We start from the raw sequence: 25,990 nt of genomic DNA on the forward strand, positions 1-25,990 counted from the left end.
TCACCTTGTATCCACCCCAGTGCTTAGAACAGTGCTTTGCACATAGTAAGCGCTTAACAAATGCCATTATCATCATCATCATCATCAAGTGGGCAAGTCATCTGACTTCTTGGGGCCTCAGATACTTCATCTGTAAAATGGAGATGAACATTGTGAGCCCCATTTGGGACAGGGACTGTGTCTGACCCAACTACCTTTGCATCTACCCTAGCACTTGGGTTGGATAGGGATTCAGACCCACTGAGTAGACTTTTACAAAACATCTCCTCCCGAGAGGGATCCTGTTCTTTTAGGTTGCTGAGTGGGATAAGAGAGAGGTAAGAGGATTTAGCACGGAAGGTTAGCTGACAAGAAGGAACAAAAAAAGGTAGAGTTGTATCAATCCATGGCCTGCCTCTTTTTTTGTGGTATTTGTTTAACACTTATTCTGTGTCAGACATTGTACTGAGTGTCGGGGTAGATATAAGATAATCGGGTTGGGCGCAGCCCAAGTCCCACATGGGGTGTTCAGTCACAATCTCCATTTTACAGATGAGGTAATGGAGGCACGGAGAAGTTAAGTGACTTGCCCAAGGTCACTCAGCAGACAAGTCAGGACTTGTTCCAGGTCATGCAGCAGACAAGAAGCGGATATGGGATTAGTACCCAGATCCTTCTGATGCCCCGGCCCATGCTCTAACCATTCGGTCACATTGCTTTGACACGCTGCTTCTCTCCCCGCAGCTGAGACGGCTCCTGGTTGCCCCCCTTTTAGACTGTGAGCCCACTGTTGGGTAGGAACTGTCTCTATATGTTGCCAATGTGTACTTCCCAAGCGCTTAGTACAGTGCTCTACACATAGTAAGCGCTCAATAAATACGATTGATGATGCCCCCAGGGAGTGCTTGTGAAGAGCAGCGGGAGAGGGGGAGAACGGGAACCTGGGTCCTCCCAGCCCAGGTTTCGGCCTCTCCGCCCTCTGCCGCTTCCTCCTCTCCCGAATATATGATTAATGACGGTATGTTTGTTTGTTTCTACGGTTCAAGCAAAGGGACAGAGTTAATGATAAGTGAGACTTCGGTGAACGGGTAGGGACATGCCAAAGTTAAAGCAATTGAGCATGAATATCAAATTCTGGCTTAGGAGGACCCTCCTCCTCCGTTGATGGGAACTCGGATCGGCTGGGGATCCACATTCGGCGCTCCACCCAAAGCTGACACATCACATCAATCTCTGCTGCGCAACAACAGTTCCTCCGTTTTCCCAACTGGAATCACTCACCTTCTCCTTTTTTCAGTTCCCCTTCTGCAAATCGTTTAAAGAAATATTACATTTTCTCTCTTTTTAACAGCTCATCACACGCCACCCCCAACCCCCAGTCTTCTGCATTATTAAACGGCTAAGGGAGAAAGGCAAAGCAGAGGGATTTCCACAGTGCCCGATTCTCTCTGAAATATCACAGAAAATGTTCTTAGGTTGGCCTGACTTTGTCAGAGGCAGAGAGGGGAATGCATTCTCAGAGCAACATAAAATTACGTGACACTACTGAGGCTCACACTCCTACTCTTTCGCTTTATAAAGGTACCAACATTCTAGACCTTACACTGCCAGCACAAATAATAAGAATATAGAGGTGATGGCGCTATGCTGTGCTAAATGTTGGGGTGGAAACAAGATAATCCATTTAGGGAAAGTCCCATGCCCATACGTGGCTCACAATCTAAAACACATAAAGAATAGGGACCGTAGCCCCATTTTACAGATGATGAGGAAACTGAGGCAAAGTAGTAAATGACTCACCCAAAGTCACAGAGTAACCCAGTGGTACAGTCAGGATTATGGCTTTTATTCTGCTTTTATTTCTGTTTTATAAAAGTCTTGTTAAGTGCTTAGTACGTTAGTCGGTCAATCGTATTTATTGAGCACCTACTGTGTGCAGAATACTGTACTAAGCGCTTGAGAGGTTACGCTGTATAAGAAATGAAATGAAGTTACTTGCCCAAGGTCACCCAGCAGACAAGTGATGGAGGTAGGATTGGGATCTCTGATTCCCAGGCCTGTGGGCTTTCCATTAGGCCACACTGCTTCTCATGTCTGTACATATATGTTTGTACATATTTATTACTCTATTTATTTATTTATTTTACTTGTACATATCTATTCTATTCATTTTATTTTGTTAGTATGTTTGGTATTGTTCTCTGTCTCCCCCTTTTAGACTGTGAGCCCACTGTTGGGTAGGGACTGTCTCTATATGTTGCCAACTTGTACTTCCCAAGCGCTTAGTACAGTGCTCTGCACAAAGTAAGCGCTCAATAAATACGATTGATTGATTGATTGATTGATGTCTGGTCCTGCTGTTACAATACAGAATGAGGGTGCCTTTGGAGGGGATAAGAGGAAATGCTACTTAGAAACGGACGAGCTTCAATGCCATCTTTCTTGGTCTCCTCCAACAATAAAGTGAATGGGATTGTGTTTTCCATGAAAAAGAACGACATGCTTTGTTTCATTCATAGATCTCCAAATATTCCCCATGAAGAAAGCCCAAAGTAAACCATAAGGAGTTTGAGGAACTACTTACTGTATGATGAGCACTGTACTAAGGGCTTGGGTCACTACGACAGAATTGGCATGCACATCCCTAACGATAATAATAATAATCGTGGTTTTTGTTAAGCGCTTATTATGTGTGAAGCACTAAGCACTGGGGGGGGTGTACCCAAATCGGGTTGGACACGATCCCTGTCCCATATGGGGCTCACAGTCTTAATCCCTATTTTACAGATGAGGGAACTGAGGCACAGAGAAGTGCAGCCTTGCCCAAGGTCACACAGCAGACAAGTGGTGGAGCCAGGATTAGAACCCAGGTCCTTTTGACTCTCAGGCCCGCGCTTAATCTATTACTACTACTAATAATGATGGCATTTATTAAGCGCTTATTATGTGCAAAGCACTGTTCTAAGCCATGCTGCTGCTCTGATGTGAAAGAGTTTATAATCTAACGGGGGAGACAGACACAAGGGGGAATAACTAACGGGAGGAGGTAATAGGGCAAGCTATGGAAGATTGTGAGTGGCACAGAAATGTTGATGTAGGAATTGAAGGATATGAAGTCAGAAGACTGGAAATTAACCAAGGAAGGTCTCCTGGAGGAGGTGTGATTTTGTAAGGGTTTTGAGAACAGAGAGAGCCGGGGTCAGCTGGCAAGAGTTCTGGGCATGGTTAAGGTGTTGGTAGTGGGAGAAACAAGATAGAAGCCCAGTGTGTAGATTATTTTAAGAGGAATAAAGACTGTGAGCTGGGGTGTAGTGGGAGAAGAAGTAGGAATGTGAAAATTAATTGTCTTAAAATCAGTCGTCAGGGGTTTTTCTTTGATGTAGAAAGTCAGAAAAACGGTCCTCCCCACCAACCAATTTTTTAAAACCTAGAGCTTCAAGTTAATTGCTCAGGTTCTCTGCATCAAAAGTGTTTCTTTCAGCCTTGAGAGCTTGTTTAAAGATAGAAACCTTAAAAATATGACTTGGGATTTAATCAGTAACCGGAGAAAGAAACAACAGCAGGAAAATGCCCCGCATTAGTGAAAATTCTGTGGATTGCCTAAGGCGTATGCTATAACTTTCCAGAGGTCTGTCTAGAAGGCCATGAAGGACTTTGTAGTAGCTAAACCCTGGAGGTAGTCAGGGAATGATTTATCACCGGTGTGTCTGTCTGACAAAACGGCAAGCAAAATCTCTCATATACAAGACATAGGATCTCGCACGTATGCGTATTCTTTTCCTTCTGTCTCCTGGACATCATCACATGGATGTCCTGCCAACACCTCAAACTAAGCAAAATGACTATCTTCCCACCTAAACCCTGTCTTCCCCATCACTGTAGACAGTACCGCTGTCCTCCCTATCTCACAAGCCCCATAATTTCAGCAATATCCTTGACCATCTTTCATCTGTGCCTCAGTACCTCATCTGTAAAATGGGGATTAAGACTGTGAGCCCCCCGTCACCTTGTAACCTCCCCAGTGCTTAGAACAGTGCTTTGCACATAGTAAGTGCTTAAAAAATGCCATTATTATTATTATTATTCAAATATTCATATTCAAATATGTCACATATCATGCTGGTCCTACCTTCACAACATCACTAAAATCCACCCTTTCCTCTCCGTCCAAACTGCACAAGTGCTGATATTAATAATGATAATAATAATTGTGGTATGTGTTAAGTGCTTATTGCGTGCACTGTACTAAGCGCTGGGGTGGATACAAGCAAATCGGATTGGACTCCCCCTTTTAGACTGTGAGCCCACTGTTGGGTAGGGACTGTCTCTATATGTTGCCAATTTGTACTTCCCAAGCGCTTAGTACAGTGCTCTGCACACAGTAAGCGCTCAATAAATACGATTGATGATGATGATGACTCAGTCCCAGTCCCATGTGGGGCTCACAGTCTTAATCCCCATTTTACAGATGAGGTAATTGAGGCATAGAGAAGTGAAGTGACTTGCCCAAGGCCCCACAGAAGACAAGTGGTGGAGCCCGGATTAGAACCCAGGTCAATCCGACTCCCGGGCCCATGCTCTAGCCATTAGGCCACACCGCTTCTCAAGCACTTTTCCTATCCTGCCTTGATTACTACATGAGCCTCCTTTCTGACATCACCGCCTCCTGTTTCTCCTGACTTCAGTCCATACTGCGCTCTGCTGCCTGGATGATTTTTCTTAAAAAAAAAAAAAATGTTCAGTCCACATAATTATGGCATTCGTTAAGTGCTTACTACGTGCCAGGCGCTGAACTAAGTGCTGGGTTAGGTACAGGCAAAACAATTTGGTCACAATCCCTGTCCCACGTGGGTTCACAGTCTCAATCTCCATTTTACAGGTGAGGTAACTGAGGCATAAAGAAGTCCAGTGACTTGCCCAAGGTCACACAGCAGAAAAGTGGCAGAGCCGGGATTAGCACCCATCTCCCCACTCTTCAAGTATCTCCAGTGGCTCTTTCATTCATTCATTCAATCATATTTATTGAGTGCTTACTGTGTGCAGAGCACTGTACTAAGAGCTTACTAAGGTGCGAAAGCTTACCTCTATGTCAAACAGAAACTCCTCACCATCAGTTTTAAAGCACTCAATCAACTTACCCCCTCCTACCCTCTGCCTCCAGCTTGCTCACTGTGTCTCCATTTCATCTGTCTTGCCATCATCATCATCATCAATCATATTTATTGAGCGCTTACTATGTGCAGAGCACTGTACTAAGCGCTTGGGAAGTACAAATTGGCAACATATAGAGACAGTCCCTACCCAACAGTGGGCTCACAGTCTAAAAGGGGGAGACAGAGAACAAAACCAAACATACTAACAAAATAAAATAAATAGAATAGATATGTACAAGTAAAATAAATAAATAAATAGAGTAATAAATATGTACAAACACATATACATATATACAGGTGCTGTGGGGAAGGGAAGGAGGTAAGATGGGGGGGATGGAGAGGGGGACAGGGGGGAGAGGAAGGAAGGGCCTCAGTCTGGGAAGGCCTCCTGGAGGAGGTGAGCTCTCAGTAGGGCCTTGAAGGGAGGAAGAGAGCTAGCTTGGCGGATGGGCAGAGGGAGGGCATTCCAGGCCCGGGGGATGACGTGGGCCGGGGGTCGATGGCGGGACAGGCGAGAACGAGGTACGGTGAGGAGATTAGCGGCGGAGGAGCGGAGGGTGCGGGCTGGGCTGTAGAAGGAGATAAGGGAGGTGAGGTAGGAGGGCGCGAGGTGATGGACAGCCTTGAAGCCCAGGGTGAGGAGTTTCTGCCTGATGCGCAGATTGATTGGTAGCCACTGGAGATTTTTGAGGAATTTCAAAATTGAATACCAGTTGAATATCAATCCCTCAGGCAGTAGCCCCTTTCCAAAGTCCTCTCTCTGACCTGAAACTCCCTCCCCCTCCATATACACCAGGTCCCGATTCTTCCCACCTTCCAAGCCTTATTAAGGTCACAGTTCCTCGAAGTGGCCTTTCCTGATTCAGCCACTTTTCCCCAACTCCCTCTCCATCACCCACTCACTTGGCTCTGTACCCTTAAAGCACTTTATAGTCACCTTGCCCCTCAGCCTCCCAGCACTTTTTTTTAAAAATGGCATTTGTTAAGCACTTATTACGTGACAGGCACTGTACTAGCTGCTGGGGTCGACACAAGAAATCAGGTTCGTCAGAGTCCCTGCGCCACATGGGGCTTACCCCATTTTACAGATGAGGTAACTGAGGCTTGGAGAAGGGAAGTCATTTGCCCAAGGTGACGCAGCAGACAAGTGGTGGAGCTGGGATTAGAACCCAGGGCCTTTGACTCCGAGGTCTGCAGTCTTTCCCCTCGGCCATGCTGCTTCTCTTATGTACATATTCTCTTCTCTTATGATCTCTTAGAGAAGCAGCGTGGCTCAGTGGAAAGAGCCCAGGCTTTGGAGTCAGAGGTCATGGGTTCAAATCCCAACTCCGCCAATTGTCAGCTGTGTGACTTTGGGCAAGTTACTTAACTTCTCTGTGCCTCAGTTCCCTCATCTGTAAAATGGGGATGAAGACTGTGAACCCCACAATCTGATCACCTTGTATCCCCCCAGAGCTTAGAACAGTGCTTTGCACATAGTAAGCGCCTAACAAATACCATTATTATGTACATTATGTACTTTAATTATTTACAGTAATGCCTGTCTCCCCTCTGGAGTGTAAGCTCACTGTGGGCAGGGAACTTGTCTAACAACTCTGTTGCGCTGTACTCTCCCAAGTGCTTAGGACAGTGCTCTGCACCCAGAAAGTGCTCAACCTTTCAGATATAGCAATTACATTTGAGAAAATCTTAATAACATGGTGTTTCTAGAGCACCCCAAGTTCTTCCTGGAAAGATATTATAGAACAGTGCTTGGCATGGAGTAGGCACTTAACAAATACCATAATTATTAAATACCAATGTTATATGTAGAGCTTTTATTTGCAAGACCCAGGAAAAAAAATGAAAGGGCCCCTAGAATCTGGACCCAAAACTTTTGGAATTGTTACCCCTCAACTGCAGTTTTGAGGCAGATGGACGAGTTGCTAAATCATAAATAATTCTAGAAATAAGTGCTGTAGCTGTTTGGAGGTGATTTTCTACACCCCACCTTCAATGCTTCCCACAAAAACAGAATCATGTATTATATTGTTCTTTCACCAAAATGTCTTGCCCAACATTACCCAACATGGTTTCTTGAGGATTTTTAATAAAATTAATGTGAGCAAAGTCTTCGTTTCCTGATCTCAGAAGGAGCTACTTAATAAATGGCTCCCCGCTTAAAAAAAAGTTAAATTAAAAAAAAGAATAAAAACAAATATTAGCCATCCCAGGACTTCACCGTCCTATCCCCCACATGCCAAACAATGGCCGTTGAATACCAATCCCTCAGGTAACCTGGCAGAAAGAGCTGAGGTGAGGAAATATTCCACATTGGGGTAGATTGTGCGACTTAAATCATTTCCAATTTACCTTGACCTTGTAGTACTCCATGACTTCGGGACTAATAGAATCAAAGTCTCCACTGATGTAATCAGGCAAGAAGCTGAAAGAAAGAAAATGCAAGGAAAATCAACTAACTGAGGGCTGCTGCTTCGGTTGAATGGGGGAAGTAGGGTAGGGGATAGGGGAGAGGAGATGAAAGAAGCATCAAGAAAACAGAAACAAACAACCTCAGTAAAATATTTATTCACAGAACTCACGATACCTTTTAATCATCATTCATCTTAAATTTGGTAAAACAGTCTCTTCTATAATTACTTCTTTCCCCACGTTTCCTATTTTTTGGGAGGTGGGGGGAGAAAGAACACTAATATTCATATTTAGTCTATCATCAATCAACACTCAATCACTGTCGCCCATTCAACGTCTGTCACAGGATCCAACATAGATCAGAGGAGGCCAGTATCTCCACACTGTCTTGTTCCCAAACTCTTTACTTAAAGAAATTTGGTGCACCTGTGGGAATCAGCTTGGTTCTTAGCTAGCTCTGTTCATCTACGTAAACTAATGATGTTTTCTTGTGGCCTCCCCTTGGGGTGGTGAAGTCCCATTTTGAATTCCATTGGATAATCCAGACTGGGAAGAACTTTTCAAAAATGCCATTTGGCTTGGAAAATCAGTAGGAAGTGCACCCGTGTTTGTCCATGCTACTTCTTTCCCTTCAACCAGAGTCACAGGGTCTATGTGACACTTCCAGATCTGGAGTGGACAATTATCCAGACTGCTTGGAAGCAGTGCAGCCTAGCAGAAAGAGCACGGAACTGGGAGTTGGGCAACCTGGGTTCTAATCCTGGCTCTGCCACTTGTCGGCTGTGTGACACTGGGCAAGGGACTTAACTTCTCTGTGTCTCAGTTTCCTCATTTGTAACAAAATGGGGATTAAACACCTGTTTTCCTTTCCTTTTAGACTGTGAATCCCATGGGGAACAGGGACAATATGTGACCTGACGATGTTTTATCTACCCCAGCATTTATGTCTGACCTGAAAATGTTTTATCTACCTCAGGTTTAGTATAGCGCTTGGTTCATAGTAAACAACTAAAGACTACCACAATTATTATTATTATTATTAGAACCACTAAACAAATTATAGTGAGCTGAGAATGGCCACCACATAAAGGATTTGTTCATCATCATCATCATCATCAATCGTATTTATTGAGCGCTTACTATGTGCAGAGCACTGTACTAAGCGCTTGGGAAGTACAAATTGGCAACATATAGAGACAGTCCCTACCCAACAGTGGGCTCACAGTCTAAAATCCTATCAATTCACAATCCTATCAATAAAATTATTGCAATATAAAGAAACCTTCATGCCATCAACATAGAAATTTACAGCGGCTTTAAGCAACGCACAGGCTAGTAAACTTGTACAGATACTGCAGATAGAGAGAAGACATGGTATGTACTTCTGTGTGGGCTCATGGCTGGGAGTCAAGAGACCCAGATTCTACTTTCCAGTTCTGCTGTGTGATCCTGGATAAGTCACTTAATTTCTCTGTGCCTCTCTGCTGGAAATGGAAATAAAAGCCCTCTCCTGCCTTCCTTTTAGCTTGCAACCCTCATGGGTGACAGAGATGGGGTCTGATTTATTTGTGTAGTTAATCCAGTGCTCGGCACACAGTAAGCCCGCTGTGGGCAGGGAATATGTCTACCAACTCTGGTATTGTACTCTCCCCAGCACTTAGTACAGTGCTCTGCACACAGTAAGTGCTCAATAATACCATTGATGATGATAGTAAGCATGCAACTTTGTAGACGGAATACATCTACCAACTCTGTGTGACATAGCGAATAGAGCACAGGCCTGGGAGACAGAAGGACCTCAATTTAAATCCCAGCTTTGACAATTACTTGCTGTTTGACCTTGGGCAAGTCACTTATCTTTTCCGAGCCTCAGTTTCCTCAACTGTAAAATGGGGATATCTGCTCTCTCTCTCTTACTTAGACTGGGAGCCCCACTTGGGACAGGGACCTTGTCTGACCTAATTCTCTTGAACGTATCCCAGAGGTTAGAACAGTGTTTGACACTTCATTCAAATCGTATTTATTGAGCACTTTCTGTGTGCAGAGCACTGTATTAGGCACTCGGGAGGCTACACTACAACAATAAGCAGACACATAGTAAGTGCTAAACAAATATCACTAAAAAACACAAACAAAAAAAACACACACACAAGCTTACATGGACAGAATCTCACATTCCCTGATACTAGAAAAACTCTGAAATATCATGGGGACCTCAGATAGGAAGGAATTCCATTTCATTCAATGAAGGTGTACTTTTGAACTTTGGACTTACTGTTCTGAGTCCATTGGTTTATAATTCTTACAAACACTTGAATTTCTTACTTGCTTGTCAGTTTTTCTGTGAGGTTCTAAAAATCTTTGACAGCCAGCCAGCCAGTTTAATTGTGACTTCCCCAGTACCTCGAACACTGTTCTCCACTTAGAAGGGGCTGAAAAAATGCCTGCTTGATAGATTATCAAAGCTCCTTGTGGGCAGGGAACATGTCTACCAACTTTGCTATACTGGACTCTCCCAAGCGCGTAGTACAGTTCTCTAAGTGCTCAATAAATACCACTGATTGTTTGACCGGGCCTCGGGCATATCAAGAATGTGATGAAGACAGGGTCTCCCACAGAGGACAAAGACAAGCTTTAGTTCTGAAACTTTATAATACCATTAATACCACTAGATTGCAAGTTCCTTGAGGACAGTGTTACTGTTCTACTCTCCCAAACAGTCAGTCTAGTGCTCAGTAAGCACTCAATCAATACCACTGACCAACTGCTATCACTACCCCTATCAAGTATATTACGCATTTATGGCCAAAGTGACCACAGCATAGATGCTGATACTGACCAAAAGCACCAACAGTGAGAGGGAAGTTGCCTTGCTAGCCACCGTAGTCTTTGCCAGACATGTCGGCCAGCTGTCTTTCAGTCAATCACTCAGTCAAACATATTTATTGAGTGCTTACTGCATGCAGAGCAGTGTATGAAGCGCTTGGGAGAATCCGATATAACAATAAACAGATACACTCCTTGCCCACAACGAGCTAAGCCTCACAATCAATTGGTCAGTGGGCATTTATTGAGTACTTATCGTTTGCAGAGCAGTGCATTAGCCGCTTGAAAGAGTACAGAACGATATCCATGCTGGAAGTTGGAAGACTTCACCATCAACGACGCAGCCTCCTGCGGACATTCCCCAGTTTGTGGGGCCATGCCTGGAACCCAAGTTCCTCATTTCCAGGGACGCACGCTTTCCACAGGACCAATAGCAGGGTTTTTCAAAGGCTGTAATAAACCATTAACTCTGCCACCAGCGAGGAGTATAAGGGGCATCACTGAGGCATGTTCTGAAGACAGGCCTTGAAGTTGAAGGTGGGAATTGAGACTCTTCTCCCTCGTTGCGCTCCCTCCCTCCTTCTCCCTCGGCGCTGCCTCGAATTCCTCAACACCAACTCTCTCCTCGACCCCCTCCAGTCTGGCTTCCGTCCCCTTCATTCCACAGAAACTGCCCTCTCAAAGGTCACCAATGACCTCCTGCTTGCCAAATCCAACGGCTCATATTCTGTCCTAATCCTCCTCGACCTCTCAGCTGCCTTTGACACTGTGGACCACCCCCTTCTCCTCAACACGCTATCTGACCTTGGCTTCACAGACTCTGTCCTCTCCTGGTTCTCCTCTTATCTCTCCGGTCGTTCTTTCTCAGTCTCTTTTGCAGGCTCCTCCTCCCCCTCCCATCCTCTTACTGTGGGGGTTCCCCAAGGTTCAGTGCTTGGTCCCCTTCTGTTCTCAATCTACACTCACTCCCTTGGTGACCTCATTCGCTCCCACGGCTTCAACTATCACCTCTACGCTGATGACACCCAGATCTACATCTCTGCCCCTGCTCTCTCCCCCTCCCTCCAGGCTCGCATCTCCTCCTGCCTTCAGGACATCTCCATCTGGATGTCCGCCCGCCACCTAAAGCTCAACATGTCGAAGACTGAGCTCCTTGTCTTCCCTCCCAAACCTTGTCCTCTCCCTGACTTTCCCATCTCTGTTGACGGCACTACCATCCTTCCCGTCTCACAAGCCCGCAACCTTGGTGTCATCCTCGACTCCGCTCTCTCATTCACCCCTCACAACCAAGCCGTCACCAAAACCTGCCGGTCTCAGCTCCGCAACACTGCCAAGATCCGCCCTTTCCTCCATCCAAACTGCTACCCTGCTCATTCAAGCTCTCATCCTATCCCGTCTGGACTACTGCATCAGCCTTCTCTCTGATCTCCCATCCTCGTGTCTCTCTCCACTTCAATCCATACTTCATGCTGCTGCCCGGATTATCTTTGTCCAGAAACGCTCTGGGCATATTACTCCCCTCCTCAAAAATCTCCAGTGGCTACCAATCAATCTGCGCATCAGGCAGAAACTCCTCACCCTGGGCTTCAAGGCTCTCCATCACCTTGCCCCCTCCTACCTCACCTCCCTTCTCTCCTTCTACTGCCCAGCCCGCACCCTCCGCTCCTCCACCGCTAATCTCCTCACTGTACCTCGTTCTCGCCTGTCCCGCCGTCGACCCCCGGCCCACGTCATCCCCCGGGCCTGGAATGCCCTCCCTCTGCCCCTCCGCCAAGCTAGCTCTCTTCCTCCCTTCAAGGCCCTGCTGAGAGCTCACCTCCTCCAGGAGGCCTTCCCAGACTGAGCCCCTTCCCTCCTCTCCCCCCTCGTCCCCCTCTCCATCCCCCCCATCTTACCTCCTTCCCTTCCCCACAGCACCTGTATATATGTATATATGGTTGTACATATTTATTACTCTATTTATTTATTTATTTTACTTGTACATTTCTATCCTATTTATTTTATTTTGTTGGTATGTTTGGTTCTGTTCTCTGTCTCCCGCTTTTAGACTGTGAGCCCACTGTTGGGTAGGGACTGTCTCTATGTGTTGCCAATTTGTACCTCCCAAGCGCTTAGTACAGTGCTCTGCACATAGTAAGCGCTCAATAAATACGATTGATTGATTGATTGATTGATCGTTCCCCTGATGAGCAGCAACAGAGCCAGTTGGAGATGTGGCCACGAAGAAGAGCAGGAAACAGTTAACTTTCCCAAAACACATTCGGTTTAGCTTTTATACCTTTGAGGTAGAGACTGCCTGCCCTGCTGCAGTGGGCTGAGAGCCACTGAGGCCATTAATGGCTCAATTTACGTCACAGGGGTCCACTGCTTATATTATCCTTTCATACAGTTTTTAAAACTAATCAAAAAAGCCATATGGAAATCCATTTAATTTGGTATTCATGCTCATAATGATTTAGTGCATTAGAAATATGCTGAATAAGTAAAATTTGGTTAATCTATTTCCTACTGTGGTGTGCTGAAATACATCACATTAGATGCTGGGCTTATCTGTTCCCTGGAATGTTTATGGATTAACGTAGGGGGAACGCTATAACTAAAGGCTCTTTTTCCTTCCTAAAGGAGACTTTTTACTTCTTAACTAACACTTCCGCAGGGCAAGACACTGGTGGAGAGGACAGTATCGAAAGCAAAAATTTATGACTGCATGGAGCGCTTGGTGATGTCACCCTACCCTTTCAGTTTCTTCTTCTTTCCCAGTCTTTTCAGGTCCCTAAAACCTACTGGTGCTTTAAAAGCAAAATAATTTGCTCTTTAAACTGGTAGGGATTTTATTTTATTTCAAACGCTTGTAATAATAATAATAATTATGGCATTTGTCAAGTGCTCACTATGCGGCAGACACCATATTAAGCACTGGGATGGATACAAGCAAATTGGGTTGGACACAGTCCTTGTCACACGTGGGCTTCACAGTCTCAATCCCCATTTTACAGATGAGGGAACTGAGGCACAGAAGTGAAGTGACTTGCCCAAGGTCAAACAGCAGACAAGTGGCAGAGCCAGGATTAGAACTCATGACTTTCTGACTCCCAGGCCTGTGGTCTATCCACTACGCTATGCTGCATAGTAGGTAGCATCTTTCCTGAAAATCACATAAAGGACCCTGATGTTCACCACAACGCTAAACCCACAGCATTTAAGTACATAATGTTACACTCTGATGTTTCCCCTGTCTGTAATTTATTTTAAAAACTGTCTTCCTCACTTGACTGTGAGCTCTTTGAGGGCAGCGATCATGATGACCAATTCAAGTTTACATTGCCGAGTGCCAGTAGCAGTGCTCTGCCCACAGTAAATTTTTTTTTTTTAAATACCGCCGATTGATATGGTCCCCTGGAAATGGCATCCCCTTTGTGTGATTCTGGGAGACTAGCATTTTCAAATTAACATCCATGATGATATTTTACAACTGCTGCATAAGAACTATTAAACATTTTTCAAATTAAGTGTTGTGGAAAATTAGCTTTCCATCTTATTGAAACCATACAATTTTAAACAGCAGTGGAAAGAGGGAGACAGAGAAAAAGGGAGAGAGAGAGAGAGAGGGAAAATAGGAGGGACAGAGATGTGTATACACCCCCCCCCCCAGACAATCAATCAATGGCATTTACTGAGTCCTTACTATGTTCAGAGCACTGTACTAAGTACTTGGAAGATAACAATGCAGAGTTGATAGACATATTTTATCAAGAAGCAGGATAGAGCGCAGGCCTGGGAGTAAGAAGGACCTGAGGTCTATGTCCCAGTTCTGCCACTTGTCTGCTGCGTGACCTTGGGCAAATCTTAGAATCATTTCTTTAACCATTCCAAAGACCTCCACATTCTTGCACCTAAAGATAGCTTACCATCAATCGTATTTATTGAATGCTTACTATGTGCAGAGCACTGTACTAAGCACTTGGGAAGTACAAATTGGCAACATATAGAGACAGTCCCTACCCAACAGTGGGCTCACAGTCTAAAAAGCTTATAGAATGGCCTCCTAAAAGATGCCATTTCTTCCTTTGGAAATTACCGCAGAGATCAACGGCATGGCTCAGTGGAAAAAGCACAGGCTTTGGAGTCAGAGTTCATGGGATTGAATCCCGGCTCCACCAATTGTCAGCCGTGTGACTGTGGGCAAGTTGCTTAACTTCTCTGTGCCTCAGTTAACTCATCTGTAAAATGGGAATTAAGATTGTGAGCCCCCCCGTGGGACAACCTGATCACCTTGTAACCTCCCCAGTGCTTAGAACAGTGCTTTGCACATAGTAAGCGCTTAATAAATGTCATTATTATTATTATCAACAGACCTCTGAGGTCTCCTAAGGAGCTTGCCACCCATGATACCCTCAGTTCTGTAATAATATTAAATGTTGTCATTACACAGTTTGGAAACATGACGATGGACATGAGTCTGATTTGGGTATAACATGATCCATTACTGTGCTGGGTAGATAAAGTCAAAGAAGAAACAGTTGTAGGTGCATGCAGATACCACTCTGGGTATTTACAATGTTACAGTATTCAATTCAGTGAAATTATGAGTTTCAGGAAATGGACATGATGATGATGATGGTATTTGTTAAGCGCTTATTATGTGCCAAGCACTGTTCTAAGTACTGGGATAGATACAAGGGAATCAGTTTGTGCCCCGTGGGGCTCACAGTCTGAATCCCCATTTTACAGATGAGGAAACTGAGGCATAGAGAAGTTCAGTGACTTGCCCAAAGTCACACAGCTGATAAGTGGCGGAGCCGGGATTAGAACCCACAACCTCTGACTCCCAAGCCCGGGCTCTTTCCACACTGCTTCTCTAACAGTGCTTTGTGCATTTCCTTGAATCCACCCCAGTGCTTAGTATAGTGCCTGGCACACAGTAACAACTTAACAAATACCGTAATTATTATTAAGCACAATTATTATGACAATACAGGCTGTTTTTCACTGAGTCCTTATCACATTTACTCTGCCCTCCTTTTTTTTCAGTTTCCCCATTCAGCTCTCCATACAGCAGTTGTCAGGGCATGAAAAGCAGTTTGGTCTAGAGGCTAAAGCAAGTACTGGGAGTCAGAAGGATGTAGATTCTCTTTTCGGCTTGGCCACTTGTCTACTGCGAGACGTTGGCCACGTTAATTAACTTCTCTGTGCTTCAGTTCCCTCATCTGTAAAATGGGGGTTATGACCGTGAGCCCCGTGTGGGACACGGAGTGTGTCCAACCTAAGTAGCTTGTATCTACCCTAGTGCTTAGTACTGTGCCTGGCAAATGGGAAGCACTTAAAAAATGCTATTATTATTGTCCTGCTCTTGCTCATTCTCGTCTCAGTCCCCCACTCACAATGTAGCTATGTTAGAGAAGCAGCCTGGCTCAGTGGAAAGAGCACAGGCTTTGGAGTCAGAGGTCATGGGTTCGAATCCCGGCTCCGCCACATGTCTGCTGTGTGATCTAGGGCAAGTCACTTACCTTCTCTGAGCCTCAGTTACCTCATCTGTAAAATGGGGATGTGAGCCCCACGTGGGGCAACCTGATCACCCTGTATCCTCCCCAGCACTTAGAACAATGCTTTGCACATAGTAAGTGCTTAACAAATGCCAATTATTATTATTATTATTACCATGAGCACACCTTTAGGTGCTCACAGACTGACCATAATCCAGAACTTCATTGTTTGTGATTTTCTTGGCAACTGTCATGGCAAATGCCTTGGGTCTGTCTGCTCCTTTGGCTTTTATTCCCCTTGTACTTTGAAAGGGACCAAGAGAAGGTCAGGATGGTGACTGCAATTTGCCACAACTCAGGAAAAATCCATGCACATAAGCTGCTTTTCAAGGACACAGAAAATACCAGTTGAAATTGCCCATCCACTTACTCTGTCCTTCTTGGGCTGATTGACTGTAGCCATTAACCCTGTTGACTGTTTAGAAGTATGACTTCTCATTATTCATGGCATAGGTAAAGGAAGAAAAGAAGGCTGACCTGGATCATTGCTTTGATCTCCTCTGACAAGATTGAGTAGGTTACTTTGTAGCTCATGCAGATGCAGTAGTACAGTGATTCTGGCAAATTTATCTCTTAAAATATCAGCCCCATAACTTGACTGATCACGAGGTGGGCACTTGTAAAAGGACCAAATTGGACAATGCTATCATGATTTTCAACTGCTGGCAAAAAGAAAATACTTGCTTATGGTACCTCTATTAGGAATTGGTTCATTTCAAATAGATTTTATAGGATTGCTTGGGAAGTCTAGATTTACTGTGAAATACACTGCAAGGCAAGAGAAAACAGCGGACCATACCCCATAGGAGAAATGTGCATCTTCTTCTAGACTGTCAGCTCACTGTGGGCAGGGAATGTGTCTTATATTGTCATACCATCCTCTCCCAAGCACTTAGTACAGTGCTCTGCACACAGTAAGTGGTCAATAAATATGATTGACTGACTCTGTGTGTGTGTGTGTTGGGGAAAGATGCAGTGCAGGGAGATATATTGCCTCAAAGTCACTAAAAGGCAACTCAGAGACATGCATTAGAGTTTGGGGCAGCTTTGACCTCTTGAATTTGACTCTACTAGTAGCACTATCCTTCCATATATCTCAGGAAATCCTCTCTGGGGATTTTAAAAGTTAAATGTTACCATATTCGTGTTCAGATGAATTTTTCAGAAACCTAATAGCTTGGAGGCTTCAAGCCTGGCTCAAGTTTCACGAGCAAATTCAAACACAGACTACATGATCTCTACTGACCCTTCCAAACCACACTGGCTATTTACTGATTTTCACAATTGTTCAGAGTCTGGTGATGATCACAACTCACAAATTAAACGTATAAAATAGCAGTCATTGTTTTCAAACTTCCCCATTAAGGGTTTAGTCCCCTTTGTTTTAGATCAAACAAATCATCCTCAAAGAAAATATATTTTGGAGTCTTTATATAAGTCATACTAACAGAATTACTGGGTCACACCAATAATTCAAAGTTATAATTTCCTGGTCAAACTGATTTTTTTTTGGTGGAGTGGTGGGTAATTAATCTTTATTAATCCAGCTCTTAGAGTGGAGAGTAGATATTAAAGGAGAAGCATCTCTGATTTCCTTGTTCATTTTGGAAGGCCTAGAGATTCCCTACCTACGTTACTAAAATGATAAGAGAGATTTCTCTGGGCAGGAAGTACTGGATACATCCAAGTGTCCTGGGAGACTGTGGATGGAACACTTTTGCATGGGTACAGAGGGAATAAGTCTTAAATTCACAGTGATTTGTTCCCATCCTCTGCAGACTTGAGGCAGCCTGTTGTCCTATCACACAGGGAAGAACAGGGCTCAACAATACTAATAAGCCTGACACCTAATTAGGTAGGGAGGAGATCTCTTTGTAGAGAAGCAGCATGACGTAGTGGATTAGAGCACGGGCCTGAGTCTCAGAAGGTCATGGGTTCTAATTCCGGCTCCACCGCTTGTCTGCTGTGTGACCTTGGACAAGTCACTTCCCTGCTCTGGGCCCCAGTTACCTCATCTGGAATTGAGACCAGGAGCCCCACGTGGGACAGGGACTGTGTCCGACCTGATTAACTTGTATCTACCCCAGTGCTTAGAACAGTGCTTGGCACATAGTTAGCACTTAACAAGTACTATTGTTATTATTATTATTATTATTTTTATGGCAGCCCAGTACACTGCTTCCCGGGCTGGGATCACTCATGGCAGGTGCCCATTTGCTTCCTCTAGACTGTAAGCTCGCTGTGGGCAGGGAACGTGTCTGTTTATCGTTATAGTGTACTCTCCCAGAAGCTAAGTACAGTGCTCCGCAAGCAATCAGCACTCAATAAATACAACTGAATTGAATGAATGACTGAATGAATAAGGTAGGGGATGAAGAAGTTTGTTCTTTTCATCATAGTGGGGAAGGGAAAAAGAGCTAGAGTGTGAGCTAATTATTTGAAAAAGAAGAGTGAACTTCCATTATGTTTCAGGAGAGGTGGAGGAAGAGGCACAATGAAAATTCACTGAATGGAGGAAGGCTCAATCTTGGCTATTTATAAATATGAAGGCATCAGTAGAGCAAACTCTGAGATTCATTCCAGCCTTTCACCTCAGCAAGTGCAGGGGGTGTACCTGACAGTGAATTCCTGGATCTAATTTCTTTGCTTTATGCCTCTCCTCTGTGAATCAACAGAGATAAGGCACACAGAGTTCAATAAAAACTGCTGGTGACAATAGCATCCCCTTCACTAACAGGATGCTGCTTCTCCCCAACCTGTCAAAGCGGAGCATAATAAAGGAAGTGAGCTGTCTTGTTACAGCTGCGGTTTTTGTGGTATCTTGAGGTCCAGTGATCTCCTTATACACAGACAAGGCAGGTACTGCACTTCCAACAAAGCAAATCACTTTTAAAAATATCTAAAAACAAAATATCTCCTCCTGAAAGTTCCAGTGGAGAAAGCCAATAGAGAAGAGTTTCAGGTAAAAGAAAGATTTAGCTGAAGACAGATGTGGCGGGGAAATGGATTTGATGACCTCTGGAGTCCCTTTCATCCTGGATTTCTCATTCCTTTGGAAAAGCAGAACAAGCTTCCAAATTTAGAAAATTTCACTTGCCTGTTAAAAAGTGATCGCTTTGTGCCATGCGCTATATTGAGCGCTCTGGAACTGTATAAGGATATTGAATTTGTCGCAGTCTCCAGCCTACAGGGAGCTCAGAGCCTGAAGATTATGGGGGAGAATATGGGGGGGAATGGTGGGTAACAACACATAAGAAAAGAGCAACATGATTAACACGGCAATGAAATTAAGGGCCCCAAATGGTGCACTGATGTACAAAAGACAGTTTCCAGACTACGCGCTGCTCCAGCAGGGGCATAATAAAAATAATAATAATGATGGCATGTATTAAGCGCTTACTATGTGCAAAGCACTGTTCTAAGTGCTGGGAAGGTTACAAGGTGATCAGGTTGTCCCACGTGGGGCTCACAGTTCTTAATCCCCATTTTCCAGATGAGGTAACTGAGGCCCAGAGAAGTGAAGTGACTTGCCCAAAGTCACACAGCTGACAATGGGCAGAGCTGGGATTTGAACCCATGACGTCTGACTCCAAAGCCCAGGCTCTTTCCACTGAGCCATGCTGCTTCTCCAACCGTGCTGGTACTGCTGTTTTGGCCCATCTCACTCCAGGGAGAAGGGCTTTCTTCCCCTGTCTTGAAGAGACAGAGGTGTGTGTGGGGTGGGGGGCCCTGGTACCCTTTCACAGACTACTAGCTCAAATGAAGGAAGATATTATTATTATTATCATTATTATTATTATTAATAATAATAATAATAGCATTTATAAAGTGCTTACTATATGCAAAGCATAGTTCTAAGCATTGGGGAGGTTACAAGGTGATCAGGTTGCCCCATGGGGGCTCAGTCTTAATCCCCATTTTACAGATGAGGTAACTAAGGCACAGAGAAGTTAAGTGACTTGCCCCAGGTCACACAGCTGACAATTGGCGGAGCTGGGATTTGAACCCCTGACCTCTGACTCCAAAGCCCAGGCTCTTTCCACTGAGCACTGAGCACTTTCCACTTTCCACTGATGATAATAACAATGTTGGTATTTGTTAAGCACTTACTATGTGCCAAGAACTGTTCTAAGCGCTGGGGGAGATACAAGGTAATCAATGTTGTCCCCCGTGGAGTTCACAGTCTTAATCCCCATTTTCCAGATGAGGGAACTGAGGCACAGAGATGTTAAGTGACTTGCCCAAAGTCACACAGCTGACAAGCGGCGGAGCCAGCATTAGAAACCATGACCTCTGTCTCCCAAGCCTGAGCTCTTTCCACTGAGCACTTTCCACTGATAATAATGATGGTACTTGTTAAGCACTTACTATGTGCCAAGCGCTGTTCTAAATGCTGAAAAGCCCCCCTCAGTGGACCACAATAGAAAACTAGACATTTTTAAGTGAATTTTGAGATTTAGGGATTATCTACAGCTCTGTCCTGAGATCTGTACAATACATACACGATCAACACATACAGAGGATGATGTGCTTCCCAGTGCAGAGAACTGGCACTGAGGCTTGTTCACTTAATTTAGTAATCCTGGGCCACCGTGGTGCTAAATTCTTGCCCCTCCTATTTACTGCCTTAAAAATTCTGTCATCAAAATGGTGCTCAAGACTGTAACTACTATCAGAGGATACATCAGGGGACAATTGACACATAGAAGGATTTAGCTGCTAAACTCCTATTAATGTTAACAGGAATTATGTGGCTAGATTTGTGTACTAAAATGTTTTCGCCAGTGACTGGTAATATGCGGAGATGACTGGAATGATTGCTTTTCTCCTTGATAACAGCGAAAACGGCTCTCCAGTTACTAATAACGCTGGTAACGTGGAGTGTGACTGGAAGAAACCAAATACACACCAGAGGCCCCCTAGTCTCTAATAGATACGTTATGCACAGGCGATGAAAAAAAAAAAATGATCGCAGCTCCATGCTATATTATTGATTCAGGGGAGAAGAAAACAACAAAAAAGATCTAAAACAAGCTTCATTCCAATGGCCTTGCTGCCTACTATAAGCTCTGGGTGCTTAGTAAGAACTTGGCTTAGCTATGTGAGCTTTGTCTTCATCCTTTTTCTACTCACGCCAAGTAACAATTCCCTCAGCAACATAAAGGACCTGTGAAAAAGCACCAACAACAGAGTATCCAAGCAGTGCTATAGGGAGAACTAGAAGGGAAAAGTTGCAAGCATGGAGGCTAGAATAATGGGGTTAGAGAAAAGGAAATGCTAAATCAAAAAAGAAAAAAGGAAACCACTTTCTTACTTTCATTTTTTGCTCTAGTTTAATCTAGTCAATGGACTGGGGAAGCAGCATGGTCTAGAGGAAAGAGCAGGGGGCTGGATGAGAGAGAACCTGAGTTCCAATTCTGGCTAGGCCACTTGCCTGCTGTGTGACCTTGGGTGAGTCGCTTAACTTCACTGGGCCTTGATTTCCTTATCTAAAAATAATAATAACATCTGTAAAAATGGGGATTCAATATTTAATATCTGTTCTCCTTTCCCCTAGACTTTGAGCCCCATGTGGGACAGGAAATGTGATCAACTCGATTACCTTGTATCTACCCCAGCACTTAGTACAGTACATATAGGAAGCACTTAAACATACTATTATCATCGTTGTTGTTATTGTTGGAAACAGCTCAATCAGGGAGGCAGAGTACGGAGAAAAATGTCAGTCTGATGCTGACTTTGAATCCAGGATTTGGTCCAATCTGGGCTCAAATATTTGCAGGCAAGACTGCGTTACCTGCTAGTTCAAGAGTAGCTTCAGGACTGGCAATGTGACTGGAAATCCAAAGCAGCCGTTCTCACCCAATTCAGCCATTTCCCCAGTGGGTGACCGAGGGCAACTGAGACACAGAGATGACTACACGATCAAATAATGGTGCCCAGTCACTTCATCTGCTGTCCTTTCACAGCTCAATTATATCCCAGGAGAGATACCAGCTTCCAGACCATGGCTAGATTCACCAGAAGGAATGAGGTCTTTCAGGAAAGTGGGAGGGGTCGATGGGAAGGGAAGGGCCATCAGGGAATCTTGACAGTCGCCTTTGAACATTTCCCTGAAAAGCACAACCTTCCTGACAGATTGGCCTCCATGCCCCATTAACAGAGCACCATCCTGGAATTCCCCAGCGCACTAGTTGGGTTACTGAAACCTCCTTTGCTAACTTTTGTTCAATAAGGTTTTGTCATGAGCTGTAATTTACCTCTGAGATGCCACGCTATCCTTTAGTGACTAAAAAAGCATGGGGCTCTCTATTAAAAACCAAATTAAATAAATCCAGAAGCAAAACTATCCCTATGGGGGCAGAGTTACCACTTTGGGGGAGAAAACCCAGCTGTCATTTGACTATGAGGTCCCCAGAGATGTTGGATGAGTTCCTCAGATAGGTCCTACAAGCGCAGTGTGGTTTCCACTGTGAATGAGCCTTTCATTCAATTCATTCAGTCATATTTATTGAACGCTTAACTGTGCACAAAGCCCTGTTGTAAGCCCTTAAACCTTTTTGGAGGGGCCTTCTCTGGGGTGAGTACAGGTAAAGAAGGACATTACATTCTGATTAGGAGAAAGGTTCTGCCCGGCTGGAGGAGCAGTGTGTTTTTGATGAGAGTTCTCTTAAGTATGTCAGAAATATTATTAAAGTTCTCAGCGCTGCTCTTGAGATGTATTATGATTACATATATGCATGGCAGAGCTGACCACTTAATCCCCCTCCTGTCAGCGGCAAGGTGAGGAATAAAAATTGCACCCACACCCAGGGGTATTTTATAATAGAATATGGAATAAAATAATAAGTTTGCAGATGATTTCAGCTTTGCCTCGTGGTACTGCATCATACGCCAAATACTTCAGGGCTGCTCATTCATTACCATTTAATTACAGCATAATACCTTCCTTTCAGACTTAATTAACCTTTCAAAAGGAGTTTCTGACCTTGGGACTCTGTTGCATACTTGTAAAGTGCTGTTAGACTATTATTTTCCAGAGACCCATATCCTTGTACCAAAATTTAAGAGCTATTTGTAGAAGCGGTATGAGAGATGTGGTATCTGCACATGACTGGTTATTAAACAAGAGTTCAAACTCATCATGCAGTCTCCAAAGATAACACTAAGCCATTAGAAATGTCCCAAGAGATCTGAAACAGTCCCTATCACAGCCTCAAACTACCCCCTAAAATCAAAGTCAAACTAAGCACCGAACCAGACATTGGGCATTTTGAGGGCTCAAATCTGAGGTATGAGATGTATGAGAGTGCATGGACTGAGTAAATCTGAGTCAATCAATCTCTTGGGAGAATACAAAAGCAGCCAGGCACTTTCTCGGGCCTCGTGAAGCTAACGGAGGAGCTTTATGACTAAATGAAATGAATTCTGGGCAATACAAATTGGGATGAGAGCTAAAATGGCCCCAGCCACTCAGGTCTTTCAGTTATGAGTGAAGATAACCACACTTGGCAGAAAGTATATTGTAGGGGCCAGATCTCATGGGCTCCCCCCAAATAGCCATGGGACAGGACTGCTCTCTCACTGGATCCCACCACCACAGCTGCCTGCGTGGAGAGATCCCAGGAGGAAACCAGGAACACAGGCCAGAAAGCAAGGACACTTACAGGAGACCAGTTGAGGAACTGCTCACTGCACTGATGCTCCCAGTATAGGCCTGCTTACAGAGGGGGTTGTCCATTTTTCCATCATCTGGCAGTGTTTTCCAAGAAAGGTAGCTGATGTCCGCTATTCTTTATAATAACTGTATTTTATTGTGTTTACCATGTGTCAAGCAGGCAGTCAGTCGGTCAGTCTTTCCTATTTATTAAAGCGTTTAAGGTGGGTAGAGCACTTGGGAGAGAACAATACAACAATGAACAGACACATTCCCTGTCCACAATGAGCTCCTCTATTCCTCTCTCTCATTCAACCACTGTATTCAACCCGTCACCAAATTCTGTCGGTTGTATCTTCACAACCTTTCTAAAATCCACTCTTTTCTCTCCACTCAAACTGCTACCATGCTGACCCAAACTCTTCTTCTACCCATCTGTAGTGCATCAGCCTCCACACCAACCTCCCTGTCTCCTGCATCTCCCCACTCCAGTCCTCACTTCACTCTGTGGCTCCGATTATTTTCCTAAAAATAGTTCCGTCCATGTTTCCCCACTCCTCAGAAACCTTCAGTGGTTGCCCATCTACCTCAGCAAGCAAAAACTCCTAACCAACCGCTTTAAGGCACTCAATCAAGGTTCCCCTTCTTACCTCACGTCACTGATCTCCTAACCACAACCCAGCCCACGGACTTTGCTCCTCTGACATCACCCTACTCACTCTATCTCAATCTTATCTTTCTTAATCAATGGTATTTATTGAGCACTTACTATGTGCAATACTATGTGTATTAAGCGCTTGCCACCTACCCCTTGTCCACACCCTCCCTGAGGCCTGGAACTCCCTCCATATCTGACAGAACACCATTCTTCCCACCTACAAAGCCATCTTAAAATCCTATCTCCTCCAAGAGGCCTTTCCTGAATAAATCCTCCTTTCCCCTACTCACTCTCCCTTTGTGTCACATAGGCACTTGAATCTGTACCCTTCAAACACTTGAAATTCATACCATCCTCAACCCCACAGCACTGACGTACCCACCTTTATATCCTGCCATTCCCCCTATTTAATTCAAGCAACATGACATAAGAGAAGTAGCATGGCATAGTGGATAGAGTCCGGGCCTGGGAATCAGGAGTTCCTGGGTTTCTGGGTTCTCATCCCAGCTCTGCCACTTGTCTGCTGTGTGGCCTTGGGTAAATCACTTCTCGGTGCCTCATTCACTTCATCCATAAAATGGGGATTGAGACTGAGCCCCACGTGCACCAGGGACCTGATTTGTTTGTATCCATATCAGTGTTTAGTACAGTGACTGGCTCATAGTAAGCACTTAACAAATACCATAATTATCATTAATTATTATTATTATTTCAATGTATTTCCCCCTCTAGACTGAAAGTACCTTGTGGATTGGAATTGTCAACCAACTCTTGTATTATCCTCTCCCAAGCACTTAGTACAGTGCTCTGCACCATGTAAGTAGTCAATAAATACCACTGATTAATTGTTTACAACAACAACAACAAAGACCAAGGAGACATGTTGACCAAAAGCTAAAGGAATTACCCACACACTCGTGCTAGCAAAGTCAATATGGCTTTAGGATATACGAAGAAAGCTCTGATGTTCAAGAATACGGAGGAAACCTTTCTACTGTATTTAACACTTGTCAGATCCTTATTAGAAATTTACATCTGCTTTTGGTAACCACACTTAAAGAGGTATCAGAGAAAGTTGAAATACTCCAGAGAAATGTCACAAAAATGTCAGAACAGAAGTCCTAAAGAAAAATAATTCAGGTGGTTTTTTTTCCACTGGAGAAAAGAAGCCAAAGGAATGCCTAAAAATCACCTTCTTCAATTATATGGATTTTTTGTTTTGGGAGGGCATGGGGGATTACTGACCAATTATTCTACATGCCTGCTGAGGGCTGAACAAGAAGAAATAGACTTCAATTACAGCAGGGGAGATTTCTTTGGACAAAAATGAAAAAAAAATCCTATCAGGTCTAAAAACCACTGAAATATGCTCCCCAAAAGATTATCTAGTCTCCATTCTTGGATATCTTTTAAGGAAAGAAAAAACAAGCATCTATCTTGGACGATTTAGTTACCTGCCTGGAGGCTGGGGGCTGGACCGCATGACCTCTAAAGGATTGTTAGAGATTATAATTCTTTGTGTACTTCCCCCTTGGATTACTCAAGGGTGGGAACCATGTCTAAGCTGTTCTTCATATGTTTTCAAGAAGCCTGGCATAGTTGGAACTGCAGTAGGGAATGGAGGAAAACATAACTAAAGTATCTAAGTTTCCGTGGTTCTACTGTGACTAAGGCTCACAGAAAAACGTAAGTTGTAAGACTATAGCTGCCTCCGTTCTAACTTTATCAGAAGGTTTGACAAATGTCAACAGAATTCTCGAAT

General features: G+C 44.2%; 1 protein-coding gene across 3 annotated transcripts in view; it reads right to left on the minus strand.

Annotated features, from left to right (window-relative positions):
- The window catches only part of TPK1 (thiamin pyrophosphokinase 1), a 348,586-nt gene that overhangs the window by 172,912 nt on the left and 149,684 nt on the right, over nt 1-25,990 (minus strand). For all 3 annotated transcript variants that reach the window (XM_038760339.1, XM_038760340.1, XM_038760338.1), the window contains one exon: nt 7,485-7,557. In XM_038760339.1, the coding sequence (XP_038616267.1) occupies nt 7,485-7,557 (73 nt within the window). The remainder of the gene's footprint in view (nt 1-7,484; nt 7,558-25,990) is intronic.

This window comes from Tachyglossus aculeatus, chromosome 18 (genome assembly GCF_015852505.1).
Source record: "Tachyglossus aculeatus isolate mTacAcu1 chromosome 18, mTacAcu1.pri, whole genome shotgun sequence".
Taxonomy (NCBI): Eukaryota; Metazoa; Chordata; class Mammalia; order Monotremata; family Tachyglossidae; genus Tachyglossus; species Tachyglossus aculeatus.